Source organism: Phyllostomus hastatus, unplaced genomic scaffold (genome assembly GCF_019186645.2).
Source record: "Phyllostomus hastatus isolate PE091 unplaced genomic scaffold, TTU_PhHast_1.1 phas_contig_40, whole genome shotgun sequence".
Classification (NCBI taxonomy): Eukaryota; Metazoa; Chordata; class Mammalia; order Chiroptera; family Phyllostomidae; genus Phyllostomus; species Phyllostomus hastatus.
Window position 1 is genome coordinate 80,464,925 of NW_025333872.1, and position 15,441 is coordinate 80,480,365.

At 39.4% G+C, this 15,441-nt stretch overlaps 1 protein-coding gene across 1 annotated transcript in view; it reads right to left on the bottom strand.

Annotated features, from left to right (window-relative positions):
* Nucleotides 1-15,000, bottom strand: part of TXLNB (taxilin beta) — a 42,704-nt gene extending 27,704 nt beyond the window's left edge. The window contains exons 1-3 of the mRNA XM_045843764.1: nt 14,868-15,000; nt 11,937-12,389; nt 3,398-3,489 (exon numbers count right to left, since the gene is read on the bottom strand). Coding sequence (XP_045699720.1) covers nt 3,398-3,489; nt 11,937-12,375 — 531 coding nt within the window. The 5' untranslated portion in view covers nt 12,376-12,389; nt 14,868-15,000. The remainder of the gene's footprint in view (nt 1-3,397; nt 3,490-11,936; nt 12,390-14,867) is intronic.
* Nucleotides 15,001-15,441: the final 441 nt, after the last annotated feature.

Sequence of the window (15,441 nt, forward strand, 5' to 3'; positions counted from 1 at the left end):
TATTTTAGAGTGTGACTAATTTTGTGTAATTACTTCAGACTTCTGTGAATGCATATGGGGTTTCTTAATGAATGAAAACAAACATATTGCATTTGAGTCAACTTCAGACAGATGCTGGCTTTGTGATTTAATAATGCGCTTAGACACAGTTCTGTACCATTGTAAAAGGCATATAGGGTTTTTCTCTATAAGTTCTCTTGTTCTCTCTTTTGTACTAGTGAGTTAAAGAAGCAACATTAGTCTCAAGAACTAAATTAGAATAGTATTAGTGATGTTGTTGTAACTACATTAAAATTGAGGACATTTGCAAAAAATATTTCTCCTAGCTCATTTCTTAATTTAGTCACGAGGTGTCCTTATTTATTAATGAATTTATCCTTATTTATTAATGAATACTATAGTAGGTAATATTGCAAAACTCTGAATATATAAGGAGGAGTGAGCTGGAGAAGCAGTCTGATTCACAGCTTTGAATCTGATGATTTATTCTATGCTAACACATATTTCAGATGGTTTCTATATTAATATTCAAATCAGTGAGCAGGGAAATAGGTTTTCATCTCCAAGTAAAAGACTGAAATTTCTCATAACATTTTCTTTCTGAAAAGGACATGAAATGGGGGTTTTTTTTGGTGAATTTTTTATTATTCATTTTTTTAAATAGAATGATCTTTGGGGCTTTAAAGTTTGTTATTAGGCATGATACACATGTCAAAGTTTAGTAAGTAAGGCTTGAACTCAGTAGGATCCTTGGAAAAAACTTCTGTGGGATGACTGCCTGGGTAGGTGGGTGAGTAGGTAGATGCAGGGAGCGCCCTGAGACCAGGGTGAGCAGAGTGGAGAAGTGATTCTTTTTCCATGTATTGCTGTGGGGCTGCCATCCCATAAAGGGCTTCCCAAGTGAGTCTAGAGTGATGCCCAGTCCAGCCAACTATGGTGCATAGTGTTAGAAACTAAACGTGAATGGCCTTAGTATGAATACGTACATTGAAGGGGTAATGGGGAAACGATATGGAAAATATTCAAGGGAGCAGAACGGACAGATGAGAAGGGGAGCCATATACTTTTGAAAAATATTATTTTTGACACCTAACTTATTTTATGGCATTGAAATTGTTCATAGATAGTTAATAGCCAAAGTTCAATAAATTAAAATATACTTGATACACTGATACTTGCTTTATAAATTTCACCCATTCTTTTGGAAAGCAATATGGCCATAAAAATAGGCATTCATAATGTTTGGTCTAGTAACCCCAATTCTGGAACTTTACCCTAATATCATAAAAAAGAGAGAGCAGGAACAAATCAAATGGCTGATGATGTTCACTGCAGCCAACAGTGGAAGGAATCTTAAGTGTCCCCAAATTAGAGAACCAGTAGATACGGCCACTTAATGGAAAACGACCACCCTTTTACAAAATATTACGATGACTTATAAACTTGGTGGGAAAATGTCTGTGCTGTGAGCCAAAATACCAGAGTCCAAATTACAGTTGACCCTTGAACAACATGGATTTGAATTGGGTGGTTCCACTTATACATGTATTTTTTCCAATACATATGTGTAGTTTCTGTAAATGTATTTTCTTACCCTTACGAGTTTTTAATAACATTTTCTCCAGTTTATACTATTGTAAGAATACAGTACTATACACACACACTTACATATATATGTATATAACATATCAAAATATGTGTTAATTGACTGTTGGTTATTGGTAAGGCTTCTGGTCCACAGTAGGCTGTTAGCAGTTAAGTCTTTGGCAAGTAAGTTGTATTCAGATTTTTAACTGCGAAGGGCATCGGGGTCCTAAACCCTGTGTTGTTCTAGGGTCAGCTGTGTATGTACTTCATGATGATAATTATAATACATGTAGTGCTGCATATATAGCAGAACTTGAAAGGAAGATGGACAAATTAAAGTTTGTGTTTTAGATTATGGGATTAGAGAAATTTTTCCTAGCATCGTGTATTCAGCATTTTTCTTATATCATTGTGATGTGGTTAATATAATAAAAAATAACTAAAAAGTAGTATTGCCAGAGTTAGGCAATCAGATGGTCACTGGGGGTTTCCGAGTTTCTGTGGGTCTACCGAGTAGACGGTTTAGTACAGCAGGATGCGTCGAGATAAGTGAAAGAAAAGAAAAAACAAACAGATTATAAGACTGAAGTTAGAGTGAAAGGGAAGGAAAACCAGTCACTCATTAAATTCTACTCCATCAGCAGGGATAAGATGTAACTGGGGACCTGAGGGGTTTGTGAGCCTGAAACTTACTCAGTTTTGGAGGCCCTCTTTTTAAAATAAAAAAATAAATAACAAGCAACAAAATTAAGCAAAGAGCAGTATATCCAGGGCTTCTGAGGGGCCCATGGCGGCGAGAGGCCCTGACTCTACTTCCTCTCCTTTGGCTTCCAGGTAAATCTGCTCATGGGCGCAGGCCAACCTCCCACCTGCAGGACGTGGTCAGCTGCGTGTGGACATAACTTTCATTCTGTCACTGCTTCTCTAAAAGAAGTAAGTTAATTTTTTTTAAGAAGACAGGCAGAAATCAGGGAGAAGCACATTGCCTCGCTTCACTTGAGAGGATGTCACCCCTCAGGGGTAGGCTTCACGCACCCCAGGGTAGTACGCAGTCTTCTGACGTCACTCCTTTAGCAAGTGTTTGTGAGGGTTCATTGAAACCAGACGTGCTGGCTTCGCTGAATAGTCCCTTTCTTCTAGCTTGCCCATTGGTGAAGACACAACACATACCATGCGTTCTCTGTGCCTGGGAGTGGCTTTCCTTCCTCCCAGCAGCCCTGACTTATTGGGAGGCAAGGCTGAGTGGGGAACACCCAAACCTGGGCACAATGCAGTCCACATCAAACACTTTGCCATGTGGGGGAGAGGAAGAGGCCTAGATTAAAGAGAATAAATGAATGAATAACTATCTAACTAAAAATCATCAAGACCCAATGAGAAAGTGTCACAAAGGGAGGCAGTGAGATTAACTCAATCCTTTGCCTTCCTGAGGGGACCTCTCCAAACCTGGGCACACCATGGAGTGAAAGTTTATGTTCAGTGTGTATCTGTTCTATTGCAAAGCAAAAAGAACTTAAAAATATCCAGAATTTTCAATTATGTATAATTCTCTCTTCTATCTGCCAAATTATACCTATACTTGAAGGTGGAGTAGACGCCGACACTATCCTCTTACTCCTTTCTGCTGTTGTTCAGTTCTTCTGTTTTTTTTTCCTTTAAAAAATTCTGCTTTTATGAATTCTAGCTTTGGCTCGTCTGAACTAACTGGTCCTGATCTATAATGATGTACCCAAAAAACTAAGAGCTTCCTTTCTCAGCTCTACCCAGAGCCTGAACCTTTCTGACAAAAAGAAGGAATCAAAGATCTTACCAATTCAGCATACTTCTTGAATAAAAAATCAAGCTTTTCTTCAGGTGTTTGCAACTTGTTCAGATTTTGCATTAGCAGGTTGGCTTCCTTGCCTTAAAAGAAAACAAAAACCATGAAGATGTTTTTAAAAGAAAGTGTTGAACTTGAAGTCATATGATACAGGCTGGAATCTCTCAGATTGTCCATTGGCTAGTTACTACCCACCCCTGACTAAGCCACTTAACCTATCTGAACCTCAAATATAATTTTCTTTTCCTATAAGAAATTATGGCACCTGCCTTACAGAGTAAGTGGGGGTTCGTTGAGAAGTTTGTGAAAGTATGTGGTACAGTCTCAGGCTCATGGTAGTTCCTCAATACAACAGTAGTTCCCAAGAATCCATTCTTGTTACTCCCCTCCCCATAGTCTAAATATTCAAAAGAATTTTAAATACTTTGAAAATATTCAAAGGAATCAAAAACACTGACTTTATGAAAGAATAAATCAATCATTTCCCCATGTTAATTAATTTTTTTAAAGTAGCAAAGCAGTCCATCAAAATTTCTGACCACTATGAAACAGCTGCCATTGATACATGGAGTTGCTTTAATTCCAGCCTGAAGCAGAGAAACTTGACAATTTGGTCTGTCCTTTTTATTTTAGAAAAAAATTTTTTTGGTGTTGCTGTTCTTTTAGTACCTCTTTCTCTCTTTTGGGGGGAACTCACTTCTCTTGTTTCTGTGCATAAGCCCATTCCATGAGTTTTAGGTGGGAATAACTCCGATCATATATCTACCAAGCAGAGAATAAAATCAATAGAGAAAATGGACCCATGGCCTGCAGGGTCTTGTCCAGGCCTTTGTGTGTCTCTGTGGTTACAAGTTTGGCCTTCCTGGGCCTCCCCTTCTCCCGCCCAGGCCTTAATCTCTGTTGGCAGTTTCATTTCTGCTCCCAGTTGGAGTTTATGCTACGTTTAAGAACTCATCTGTTCGTGATTATTTGATGGTAAGCCTCGGATTCTTTCTTTCCCCCCTCATTGTTCTTCCTTTTGTCTTCTTCGGCTCCAAGTGCTCATTTTCCCTTTCGGTGGAGCCCGGAAATCTTGTCTTTAAGTGGCTATTGGGCTGAGTGCTGGGAGGGAGGGTAGGGACTCTGAGGTCTATCGGTGCCACTGAGCCTGTCTTTTCAAAAGTCCAGTCAGGGTGGATCAGACTGACGACCACTCTGTCTAATCAGAGTGGGGAGGTCAAACGGCACAGTAGGGCCCACGTTTCCTGGCATAAATCTGCGTAAGGATATTAACAACTTAGACAACCTTTCCTTCAAGAACAGGCATTTCCTGTTTGTTGGAATTTTTGCTTTCATCTTGGATAGGCAGATAAATTGTGGAATTAGGATTGCTAGATAAAATACAGCACATATAGTCTTAGGGTATATAGGGATATAGTCTTTCTGAAAAATTTTTACTTATTGTTTATCTTAAATTAAGAATTTCCTGGGTATCCTTTGTTTTTACTTGCTAAATCTGGTGACTCCAATGGCTTCAAAACACTTTAGATCTAGAGAGAACTTCAGAGGCGCACAGACAACTGGTTAATTTTACAGATAAGAACCTGAGGCCCAGAGAGTCCAGAGTTACATGATTAGTACTGGCAGAGCCAAGGCTTGAGTCCAAAGTTTGTCCACTTGCTCTAAATCACTTCACTCCCATGTGGAATCTTGATGCCAGGGAAACCGAGAGAAATAAAAGGAAACTGTTTTTTGGAAAAAAAAAATGACCTCATCTCTAACAGCTGGTTTTGTCTATCTTTGCCCAGTGAGTCAGTTTGCATTAGAGACACGGCCTAAGACGGAGAAGGTAGGCATGAGAAGTGCCCCACTAGCTCTCCAGTTACGGCCTGGCGTAACAGGCTGCCTTTAAACTGATAACCGGTGCTGCTCCACCCCACTGCGCCTGGGCTTGCGTAATTTCTCTAGCATAGGGATGAATTTGCATGGTGTCGGCCAGGGCATCCCTTCACACTTGTCTTTAGTCTGTGGAAGGTGACCATGTGAAGACTGCTGTCCTGTGTTAGTGTCACCTGTTAAAGGTAAGACACTGTACTACTATCAGATTAGGTCCAGGATCCAGTGCAGTGTTTGGTCCGTAATAAGTGCTCAGTAAATGTTGGTAATGATGGAACAAAACAGCTGACCAGTACACACTGGCATCATGTCAATCAAATGGAGAGTCTTGAAGACAACTGTGTAATTGGCTAGAGGAAAGATAGGTCTTACTGTCACCTGTGACATTTAGTGTATGCTGGGATACCTCCCAGGATGAACACTGACACGAAAAACCGTTACATGTCTCGTTTGTGGGAGATAGAAACACTTGAGTGAGTCTAGTGTTTCTCTCTTCCCCCCACATTAAGTATATTTTCTACTTTTTTCTTTAACTATGAGAAGGGTTTTTTTTTAATCATTGCACTCACTGAGATCTCTTCTCATATACCGTTATTTTGTATAGAAGATTAACATTCAGAAGCATCAATCTATTCTTCAAAAGTGACTTCTCCCATCAACAAAAAAAATCCAAGAAATTGGAAACAGGCATGTGCAGAATTCATAAATTTGTGACACCAAAGAACTTAGTTTTTAAACTTCCATTGATTTTGCTAGACTGGAGTGGTATGTGGGATTATGACAAAGCAGCAAAATAGACAGAGAGGTTTGTTTATCTTCTAAGAAAGGCTGTAGTTATAGGCCATAAAAATAGCGTCATTTGGTGACAGTGTTGGACACAAAAGGAAAAATTCCTCTACTCAGGGACATCTGTTCAGAGGGGGTGATCTGCCTTATTCCCAATGTGTCATTCTAAAGCAACGTGATTGTGAGTTTAGTCATAAAGAAAGCAAGGGGCAGACCTGAAGTCCTCATAAAGCTGGGCAAGGGACATGGTGGCATATGGCCACCACTGCACATGATGCTCAGTTTCATTGTAAGTCTACACGAAAGTAGACCCACCCATGCAGCAAGAACAACCATGTCACATGGCTGTGGCTATCAGCACTGTTGTAGATGGAAGGAGTATTGTAATGCAAAAGTATTATTTCTACATCAAAGAAACTGAAAACTTTAAAGGGAGACAATGAAATTAGCTACAGACTGGGGCTTCTCTTGAACTCTTAGGGTAGTAATGACTATTTATGCAAAGTTTGGTGACAAAGTATGTAGATTTAATGAGTCTTCAAAACTATGCTTTTTTTTTTTAAAGGATCTTTTAGAACTTTGTGGCTAAACTATGGTCTTGGATATACATATGCATCTATCTTCTCCCTGACTTCTAAGAGTGGTGGGAAAAGCTGAAAGCAGGAAAAGACTTTGAATGTTCTTTTCAAATATTAGACCCAGAATTATATTTCAATATCAACTTTGTTTTCCCTCTAATATAATTTAAAGATAACTAGTATAATACAAATCATTCCTGGGAACCTATTGATATGTTTTAAGGGAAATACGTATGTAGATAGGAAGGACAGTAGAGCAAAATTAACACTGGGCTCCAGCTGGGGGCCCTGGGATCTAGGACCAACTGCAGAGTTAACCCCAGTTGAGTAACATCTTATACCAATTCTTAAACTCACTGGATCTCAATTTCCTGTGTATGAAATGAGTGGGTCGGCTAAATGGATTCTGAGTTCAGCCTCTAAGATTTTGATTCCTGAAATAGCTTTAACTATTTTTAGCTTGGTTTCGATAAAAACAACAAAAAAACAACATTGTTTGGCTGGCATATATGTTTACCTCAAATGTGTTGGTCCACTTTTAAAATTTATAAAGATTCTCTCACCTCTCACTGTCACCTCTCATAGTCATGGTTTTTGTTTGCTTTGACTGGTTTTATTAACTGTATCAGTTTTGAAAATACTGCCTTCCCTGTATTTTCTAGTCACATAGTTTTCCGTTCAGCTGACATTTTATTTCTCTTGTATTTTAGTGGCCTTATTATATGTAATTGGAACTTTGGCTTCTTACTCATTTGGACAGTGGACCTGGACTTCTTATTAGGTTGGTTGACGATGTGTTTAAACTACTAGTAATTTCTTGGCTGTAACTATAAAGAAAAATTTCTTAAAAAGAAAAAAATCTTTAAGAGTCATATTGAGGAGATGATTCCAGGAAAAATAAAATAAAGCCAAGCTTATAATAAAAAAGAAACACATTAGAAAAAGCAATAAGAAATGAATATATCCTTTCCCAATTCAGCTCAGAAGGGAGTACAAATTATTTTGCTTGAGACATATTTTTCTCTCTCCTTCCACCTACTTCTCTAAACCCTCTCTCCTTTCAGAATCTGGCCCATGTTTTAGCATCACTATGAGTCTACTCATGAACCTTTTAGTCTTGGCTGATTCTTCTTCTCTGTGAATGGATCTGGTCTCCTACCATCTCTTCCAGAAAATCCAGCACTTGTTTCAAAGCAGCAGTTTATGTCCCTCTCAGAGTAAAAGCAGAAATCAAGCTAAAATGGATGAACCAGACTGCCCAGGAAAGGGACCATTCTAAGGCAAAGTTAAGTAAATGGCTGAAGACATTTCAGAATCCCAGTGCCCTAGTCAAGGTACCTTCAAAAGGTACAACTGAAACTCTCCTGAACTAGAAAAATGAAACACATTAAGTGAGCTAAATAAATACTTCTCATCTAATGTACCAATTATTTTTGTATTTTTATATATATTTGGTTCTGCAATATTAATGACTTCAGGTTTTCCCCTTGCTTTCATTATGACTAATCTTACAGTCATATCAACTAGCTGAATTACATTTTTTTTTCACTCTTTAAAACTCAAAACCCTCTAGGCTTTGCCCTGACTAGTATAGCTCAGTCAGTTGGAACATCTTGCTGTAAAACAAAAGGTCATAGGTTTGATTCCCAGTCATGGACCAAGCCCAGTTGGGACACAGACAAGAGGCAACTAATCGATGTTTCTCTCTCACATCGATGTTTCTCTCCCCCTCTTTCTCCCTTCCCCTCTCTCTAGAATCAATCAAAGGGGGGGGGGAACCCCAACTCTCTAGGCTTCAATTTCCCTGTCTATAATAAGTGGTTTGACTAAACGGATCCTGAGCTCAGAATGGACCTGTGGATTAGCTATGCCTTTCTCTTGGGTTTGTGCTTCAAACTGATTTCCTACTCAATTAGTTATCAACCGAAACATCAGAAAGCATATTATATTTTATCAGTTTTGTGCTTATTATGATGTGGATCTTGTGCAGCCCAGATAATGTTAGCAGAGAAATGATTAGCAAATCACTTGTGAGCCTGAAGGTTGGAGTGAGGGAAGCAAGGGGGCACTTGAGATGTTAACAGGACATGTCGTGGTGCTCTCCAGCACGGACTCTGTTCTTGTTCCTCTTATTTCAGACACCAAGGAGGAAGTGCCCACTAAAGAGATGGTGACTCTGCACACGGAAGGGACAGTGTGTTGGTTGTGGCAGGATTTGCAGCCCCTACAGGAAACATAAGTCCTGGGTGCCTAGGCTGCAGACACATTTTCTTAATATGCAGAGGTGTTCTATGAAAGAAGGCTATTTGGGTCCAGTAAGTTTAGGAAATGTTGTAAACCATGCCTATCATAATTGGAGATCTTTGTTGTTGTATATTAAAGGTCAGAGAATTCTGGCAGTAGGATAATTGTAACTTGGTCTGAAATATCTGATATTTCAAAGTTGGAAAGTTTTGGGTTAGAGAGTCAGAACATTTCAGCATCTTAAAAATACCAACAAAGTGAAAAATTTCTGATAAACATGCAATAACTAAAAACTCACCTGTGATCAAATATATGAGTGAAATCTAAGAATATGTCTTTGGGTATGGGTAGAATGACTTAATAAAATTCTTTGGAAGGCCCAGATAGATTTTAAAAGACAATCACAACTGGCACTTTCTATTTTCTGCTAAAGGTAGAGGAAACACTTTTAGAAGTGCTAGGACCATTGCTTCTATAATCTGTGTCAAAATTACCCAGGCTGCTTTGGCCCTAATCCAGACCTACCAGTGCTGAATCTCTGTGTTAAGAAGCAGCATTTTTGACAAATTGTGCATTTGATTCCAATGCTTAGCTGGCAAGTAATAGTGCCGGGCCATTTAATTGAAAAATGGCCAAGAAGCCTATTAAAATCACTTGTAGACAACTGAAATAATATTTAAAAGGGTGGATAGATATTTAGATTAGCCCTAAATGTTGTTTTAACTCCTATTGTAGCTGGAACAGCACAGTGGTTAGAAGAACATGGGTCTGGTGTTCAGAGGGATGGCCCGGGAGGGTCAGCAGCATGGGCACGTATCATTAGAATGGACCCACCTGTGAAGTCCGACCCACAGATGTTGGTTCTGACCAAACACAGTCCATTAAAATTCAGTAATTTGTAGGTAGTGGCAGAATTAGAGTTGTGGAATTTTTTCTCAAATTTTAAAAATTATTTGGTGATTAAGAGGTTCATGCAGATCTTGAAATAATTCATAAACAGAATAGAAACCAAACTTGGCCATCTTGAACTTTACTTCTACTTTCCTCACATCCATCCTCTCCATACAACTCATACAAATTCCTGTGCAGATGTGCTTTTGGAGTGATAAAGCGAAAGAACTTTCTTGGTTGGAAACGCTTGAAATCATTCACCTCTGCATGTGATTTTTGTATTGCCTTTGGGAAGTTTTTGTTAAGGGACTCTTTTGAGGTACCTTGGAATGTGAAGGAAAAACAGCTCTGTGACAGAGATCAACTTTACTCTCCTTCCCAAAGTGCTAAAACACTAGAGCAATTCCAATCTTGCATGATGCAACTAGATATTATTTGAGTTAATCTTTTGCTGGGTGGGTCAGGTAGGCTGTTTGAATGAGTCTCTTAGCCCTTTTTGAAAGCATTGCCAGCAATGAATGGATTTTAAGCATCATTGTGATGTCCTGTGCCAGCACAGACATACTTTTGAGTTCACAGATAATCTGGTACTAGACTCTGAACCCAGTTCTGATTCTAACACAATCTTTCACTCTGCCTTGTTGTCTTCAGAAATGAGGAAGATGTGACCACTGCCCTTGATAGATTCTCCATCCAGCTTGGGAGGTAGACATGTAAACAAATGTTTGCTGCAGGAAATTTAATAAAAAACTAAGGAAGGTGATACAGACTCTACCTGGACATGTCAGGGAATGAATCACCTAGGAGGTGATATTAGTGATGAGTGTTTCAGTGAAATTCACCAAGGAACACAGGCAGAGGGGCACTCATATGCAAAGTAACACACTTCCCTTCCTAGCTAAAATGATAATTCTCTCACCTTTCTTTCACAGCCGTTTTTGGTGTCCCTCATGTCTCTCTTAACAATTTTGCTGTACCTGTTCTAGCACTTCGCTTATGTAATAATCAGTTTATGTGTCAATTTTTCTCTATATACTGAGAGCTCCTTGACTAAAAGGCCATGACCACTTACTTATCTTTGTGCACTTAGCACAGGGCCTCATAAGGATGAGGCATTAATAAGTATTTGCTGAACCAATGGAATAATGAGAGTAAGAATATTTTCTGCCATTGTCGACATTCTGAAACTGACACATTTCTAAAGAGCTTTGTTAAATAAAAAATAGTTTATATAGTAATGGGACATACTGCCAAGTGATCCAACTGAAAATCATTTCACAGATACAAAACAATTCCAACATTCACATTTTGCTTAAATCCAAATTCCACTAGCTTTGCTTTAAATAATTTTCCTTTTATTCAGCCATTTATCTTTGCAACAAATATTTACCAAGCACCTACCATGTGCCATCTGTTGTCCTACACACTAGGTCCCTGACGATGCCCAATATATACACAGTCCCTGCCCTTGAAAAAAGAGCTAGTGGGGAAGATACCTATTAACCAAATAACCACAAAATAAATGCACACTCTTAAATGCTGACACATGCTAGGAAGGAAAGATACATAATACCAACAGAAACAGAAAGCTATAGTTGGGCTAAGAAAGTGCCATTTGAGTTGTGAGCTAACTGATGAGATAAGCAATCAAATGTCTGAATTGGGGGAATGGGCAGGCACATCGAGGCAGAGAAAAATAGGATGTATGCCGGCCCTATGGCGAGTTTAAAGAACTGAAAGTGAGCAGAATGACTAGTTATTAGGCAGCAGCAGCAGTGGTGGTGGTGATAGGGACAGAGTGTTCAGGAGGGGGATGTTGTGGGGTAGAGTGGTGTGAGATAAAGCTAGAAAGAATGGTTCGGGTCAGACCATTAGTAGCACCTGAAAGACTGTTGCGAATTGTGGTCTTTGTTCTAAGAACAATGGGAAGCCACTGAGGGCAGAGGGGAAGTGGGTAACCTGTGGAAAGTTCACTGCAGCTCTGTTGGGGGAAAGCAGCTGGGGACAAGTACAGCAAGAGTGTGTAGGGAAACCCTGAAGGAAGCTGTTGTAGTAATCCAAATATGAGGTGTGTCTTTTAGTAAAGGTTAGAGGAAGATCCCTTTTTTTTTTAATGAATTCTAAGAAAAATCATAATATAGAATACAACTACTTGCCTAATCCTTTTAGGATTTTCTTTTCCAATTTTTGCTCTTTATTGCTGACAGGCTCTTTGGCTGTGGGTGGCTCTCCAGAAGTGATGGGTTCTCTCTCAGCCTCTTCAGTGGCTTCCTCACAGTCCCCGTCCTCGTGGTCAGTGGGTTCTGTGTTCTCAGGCTGCTCCTTGGCCTTGGTGGAGCTCTCTCTGCCTGTGGCATGGGCAGCAGACCCATACGTGTTAATGATGTCTTCCAGCTGTCTATTCAACTCTTCAGAGATGTCATGAGCCCCTGATTCAGGTTTCGCCTCTGCCTCCTTCAATGGTGCTTGGAGTGGGGATAAGGAGTCTTGGTGCCCTTGCTGTTCCAGGCCATTTTGACGGGGTGATGATGAACCGTCCCCTGGAGGTGTTGACTGTGGTTCTCCCGAGAGCTGTACGGAGTGGTTAGCCTCCATGCTGGGTGTGGTACCTAGTGGCAAGCACAGCCGGGCTTTCTGTAGTTAACCCAGTTACATGTAAATGATAAGGATATCCCCAAATGAGCACCTGCTAATTACAGTTTCTAACACAGAGGGAATGTACTGTCACAAACCATCAATATTGCATGGGGTAGGTAGGAATAGTGGGAAGCCATTTTTTCCAAATCAGGTCATGCTATTAGCAGATACTTGGTTTTGGTCTTTAAATTCCAGTAGTATCTCCTATTATTGATATTAACAGAGTAATTCAAGATGTTCTTTTTACAGCCATATTTATCATTTTGTTTAGAATAGCCAATTTGTATAACCATTCTCTTAAATAATTCTATGTAGATTTATAATTATTGGAAGTACATGGATGTATACATTTAAAATATTTACATTTTAAATGGTATTTTTTCAAAGTTAAAATATTTAATATTAGAGCCACTGAACTTACTAAAATCCTTCATAACTAATATTTCTTAACTATTTTAATCTATAAATGAAGATTTGATTAATAAGAGTATATTGATATACATGAATTCTTATACTGGATATAGGACAAACTTTCTTGCTTTTTCTGGTATTTTCCTTTTCCCAGAGAATGAAAATGCTGTTTTGAGCTTAAAACCAGCATCACTTTTGGAATAAGACAGAATATGAGAGAAGGTGTAAATTAAGAAATTCTTTAAATTTCTCTGATGCTTTTTTGTTCTAATATAAAAACTGACTATCTTTTAGAGAATAAGAACAGGTTACAACTTTCTCTTTTCACTCCAGAAGCTCTAGGATAACTTAATAATTTTTAAGAAATATCAATGTTTAATGAACAGGGCGGAAATTAACTAGAGAGATAACCCAGATATAATCTGGGCTCTTTGGAAACAGGGGGAAAGGAATGAGCCAAGTCACAGGTTCCAGGGTTTCTGGCTGTCACCATGGCTAGGCTTGCAGTAAGTAGGTTTGGCTTAGGGCTTTAAGTTATGGTGCATTCTGTTTGTAGATGATATTTAATGGTGAAGCGGCTGAGCATCAGGGTCAAAAAATGACAGGGTCCTTGTCATGCACAGGTTTTGCAGCTGCGGAGACATGAGAGCAAAAACAGAAACACACTGCTCTATGCCTGGCCCCTCCTCCCGGACTCAGGGCAGCAGGTGTCAAATGCTTGAACTCCAGCAAGAACAGAAAATTCAACACACAGTCATCGCCACCGACTTGTGGCCCTTACCAAGTACTCATTAACTTAGAAGGAAGTACCCTTTTCTCTCACACTTTTTTTCTATTGAATTTATTGGGATGACCTTGGCTAATAAAATTATATAGATTGCAGGTGTACAATTCTATAATGTGCCATTTGTGTATTGTATTGTGTGTTCACCATCCCAAGTAAAGTCTCCTTCCATCTCCATTTATACCCCTTCACCTTCTTCTACCTCTTCCCACCCCCTCTTTTGATAATCACCATTCTGTTATCTGTGTCTATGAGGTTTTTTTTTTGTTTTGCTTAATCCCTGCACCTTTTCCACCCAGCCCCACAACCCACACTGATTCATTTTATCCACCAACTTTATTATCTAATGATACAGTGAGCGGTCGCCTTGTCTTCAGCACTGAAGTGTTTTTATCCCAGCCACAACTTGTTGGGCACACTTATCTATATATAACTATGCGTCCCCTGAACTTGGAGAAAGACACAGCACCTGCTGTTCAGCCAGAAGCTATTTTAAGTTTTTCTAAAAGGAGCTGTGGCATTTAGCACTTTATCCTTGAAAATCAAGGGAAAAGAGTACTTTTTAATACAAATTGAAAACAGTAAACATTTATTGGCTTAAATGCATATGTGGGTTTTCGAGTGTTAGGAAGCCTTCTTAGAATGTTATAAAATCTGGAGTAAACCAAACTTCTAAGCAATGAATTTAGAACTGACTCTCCGTAGGAGTGTTAGTGTGGCTAGTCTAAATGCAAGCATTTTGTTTGTATTAGCTTTATTCTTCATTGATTGGAGACAGTAATCATTGATGTTTTTATGTTAATCCCACGGGCAGCCTTTCAACTTCATGCACCATGTTCACTTTAAAATGGAATAACCGAGTCGTTGTAAACCACAGGACGACTGACTCAATTCTTAAAAGTAGCCTCAAGATAAATCAACAAAAGGGAGAAAAAAAAAACAAGAACTGTGACTTTTAAATCCTCTCGTTCTAGATTAATTTTACAGCAAAAAAAATTATTTCTAAATGTTATCTTCTGTAAACTTTTTTGCCTGCTTTTTCCTCTGCTGGGAGACCATTTTTCCCTTGAACCAGCACTCCCAGCAGATTATCACACACACACGTCCCTTTCTGAGCAACACATTTTAATTATAAATAAAACAATGAAAAGTTCTTCCACAGTTCACTGGCAATCTCAACGCTGCAAGTTTCGAACACTACAAACCACACCCCACGTCTTCTCACACTGCTTGGGGGAGTGTTGGTCACACTTACCAGAAGGCAAGAAGCTAAGCAGAGAGAGTAAAGGAGAGGCAAAGAGGCAGCAAAAAGCTAGTCAGAACAGCAGCAGCAGCAGCGGGCGAAGGCAGACAGCTGTGTTCTTACACACAGGGAGAGAGAAACTGAATACACACACAGACACACACGGGCACACACACCAGGCAGCAGGAGCGCCGGGAGGGGGAGGGGAGAGGAACACCGTATGACACAGCAAGAGAGAAATGCGCCCCAGCTTCAGTAGTTGTCTCCCGGGGGAAAATCTTACAGAGGAGAAGCAGCTGGTAGATCTTATCAAACTCCAGGTTTAGCCCTTTGAGAAATTTAAATTCTCAGTATATATAGCCCCTTTGCCCATGCAGTTTTTCACCATTGTTGTTCTTTGGGGCCAAGATCAGTTTTCCTGTTTCTTGGTTTATTTCCAGTGTGGTCTATGATTCATCTCCTTTTTTCTCTTCTTATGCTAGCTGAATTAGTGTCAGGTTTCTTATAGGAATCATGGAAATAGAAAAACAATGGCAAAACAAAAAGGAGGTGGTGCAGCTACTTTAATTCTGATGTCATTGTTTGC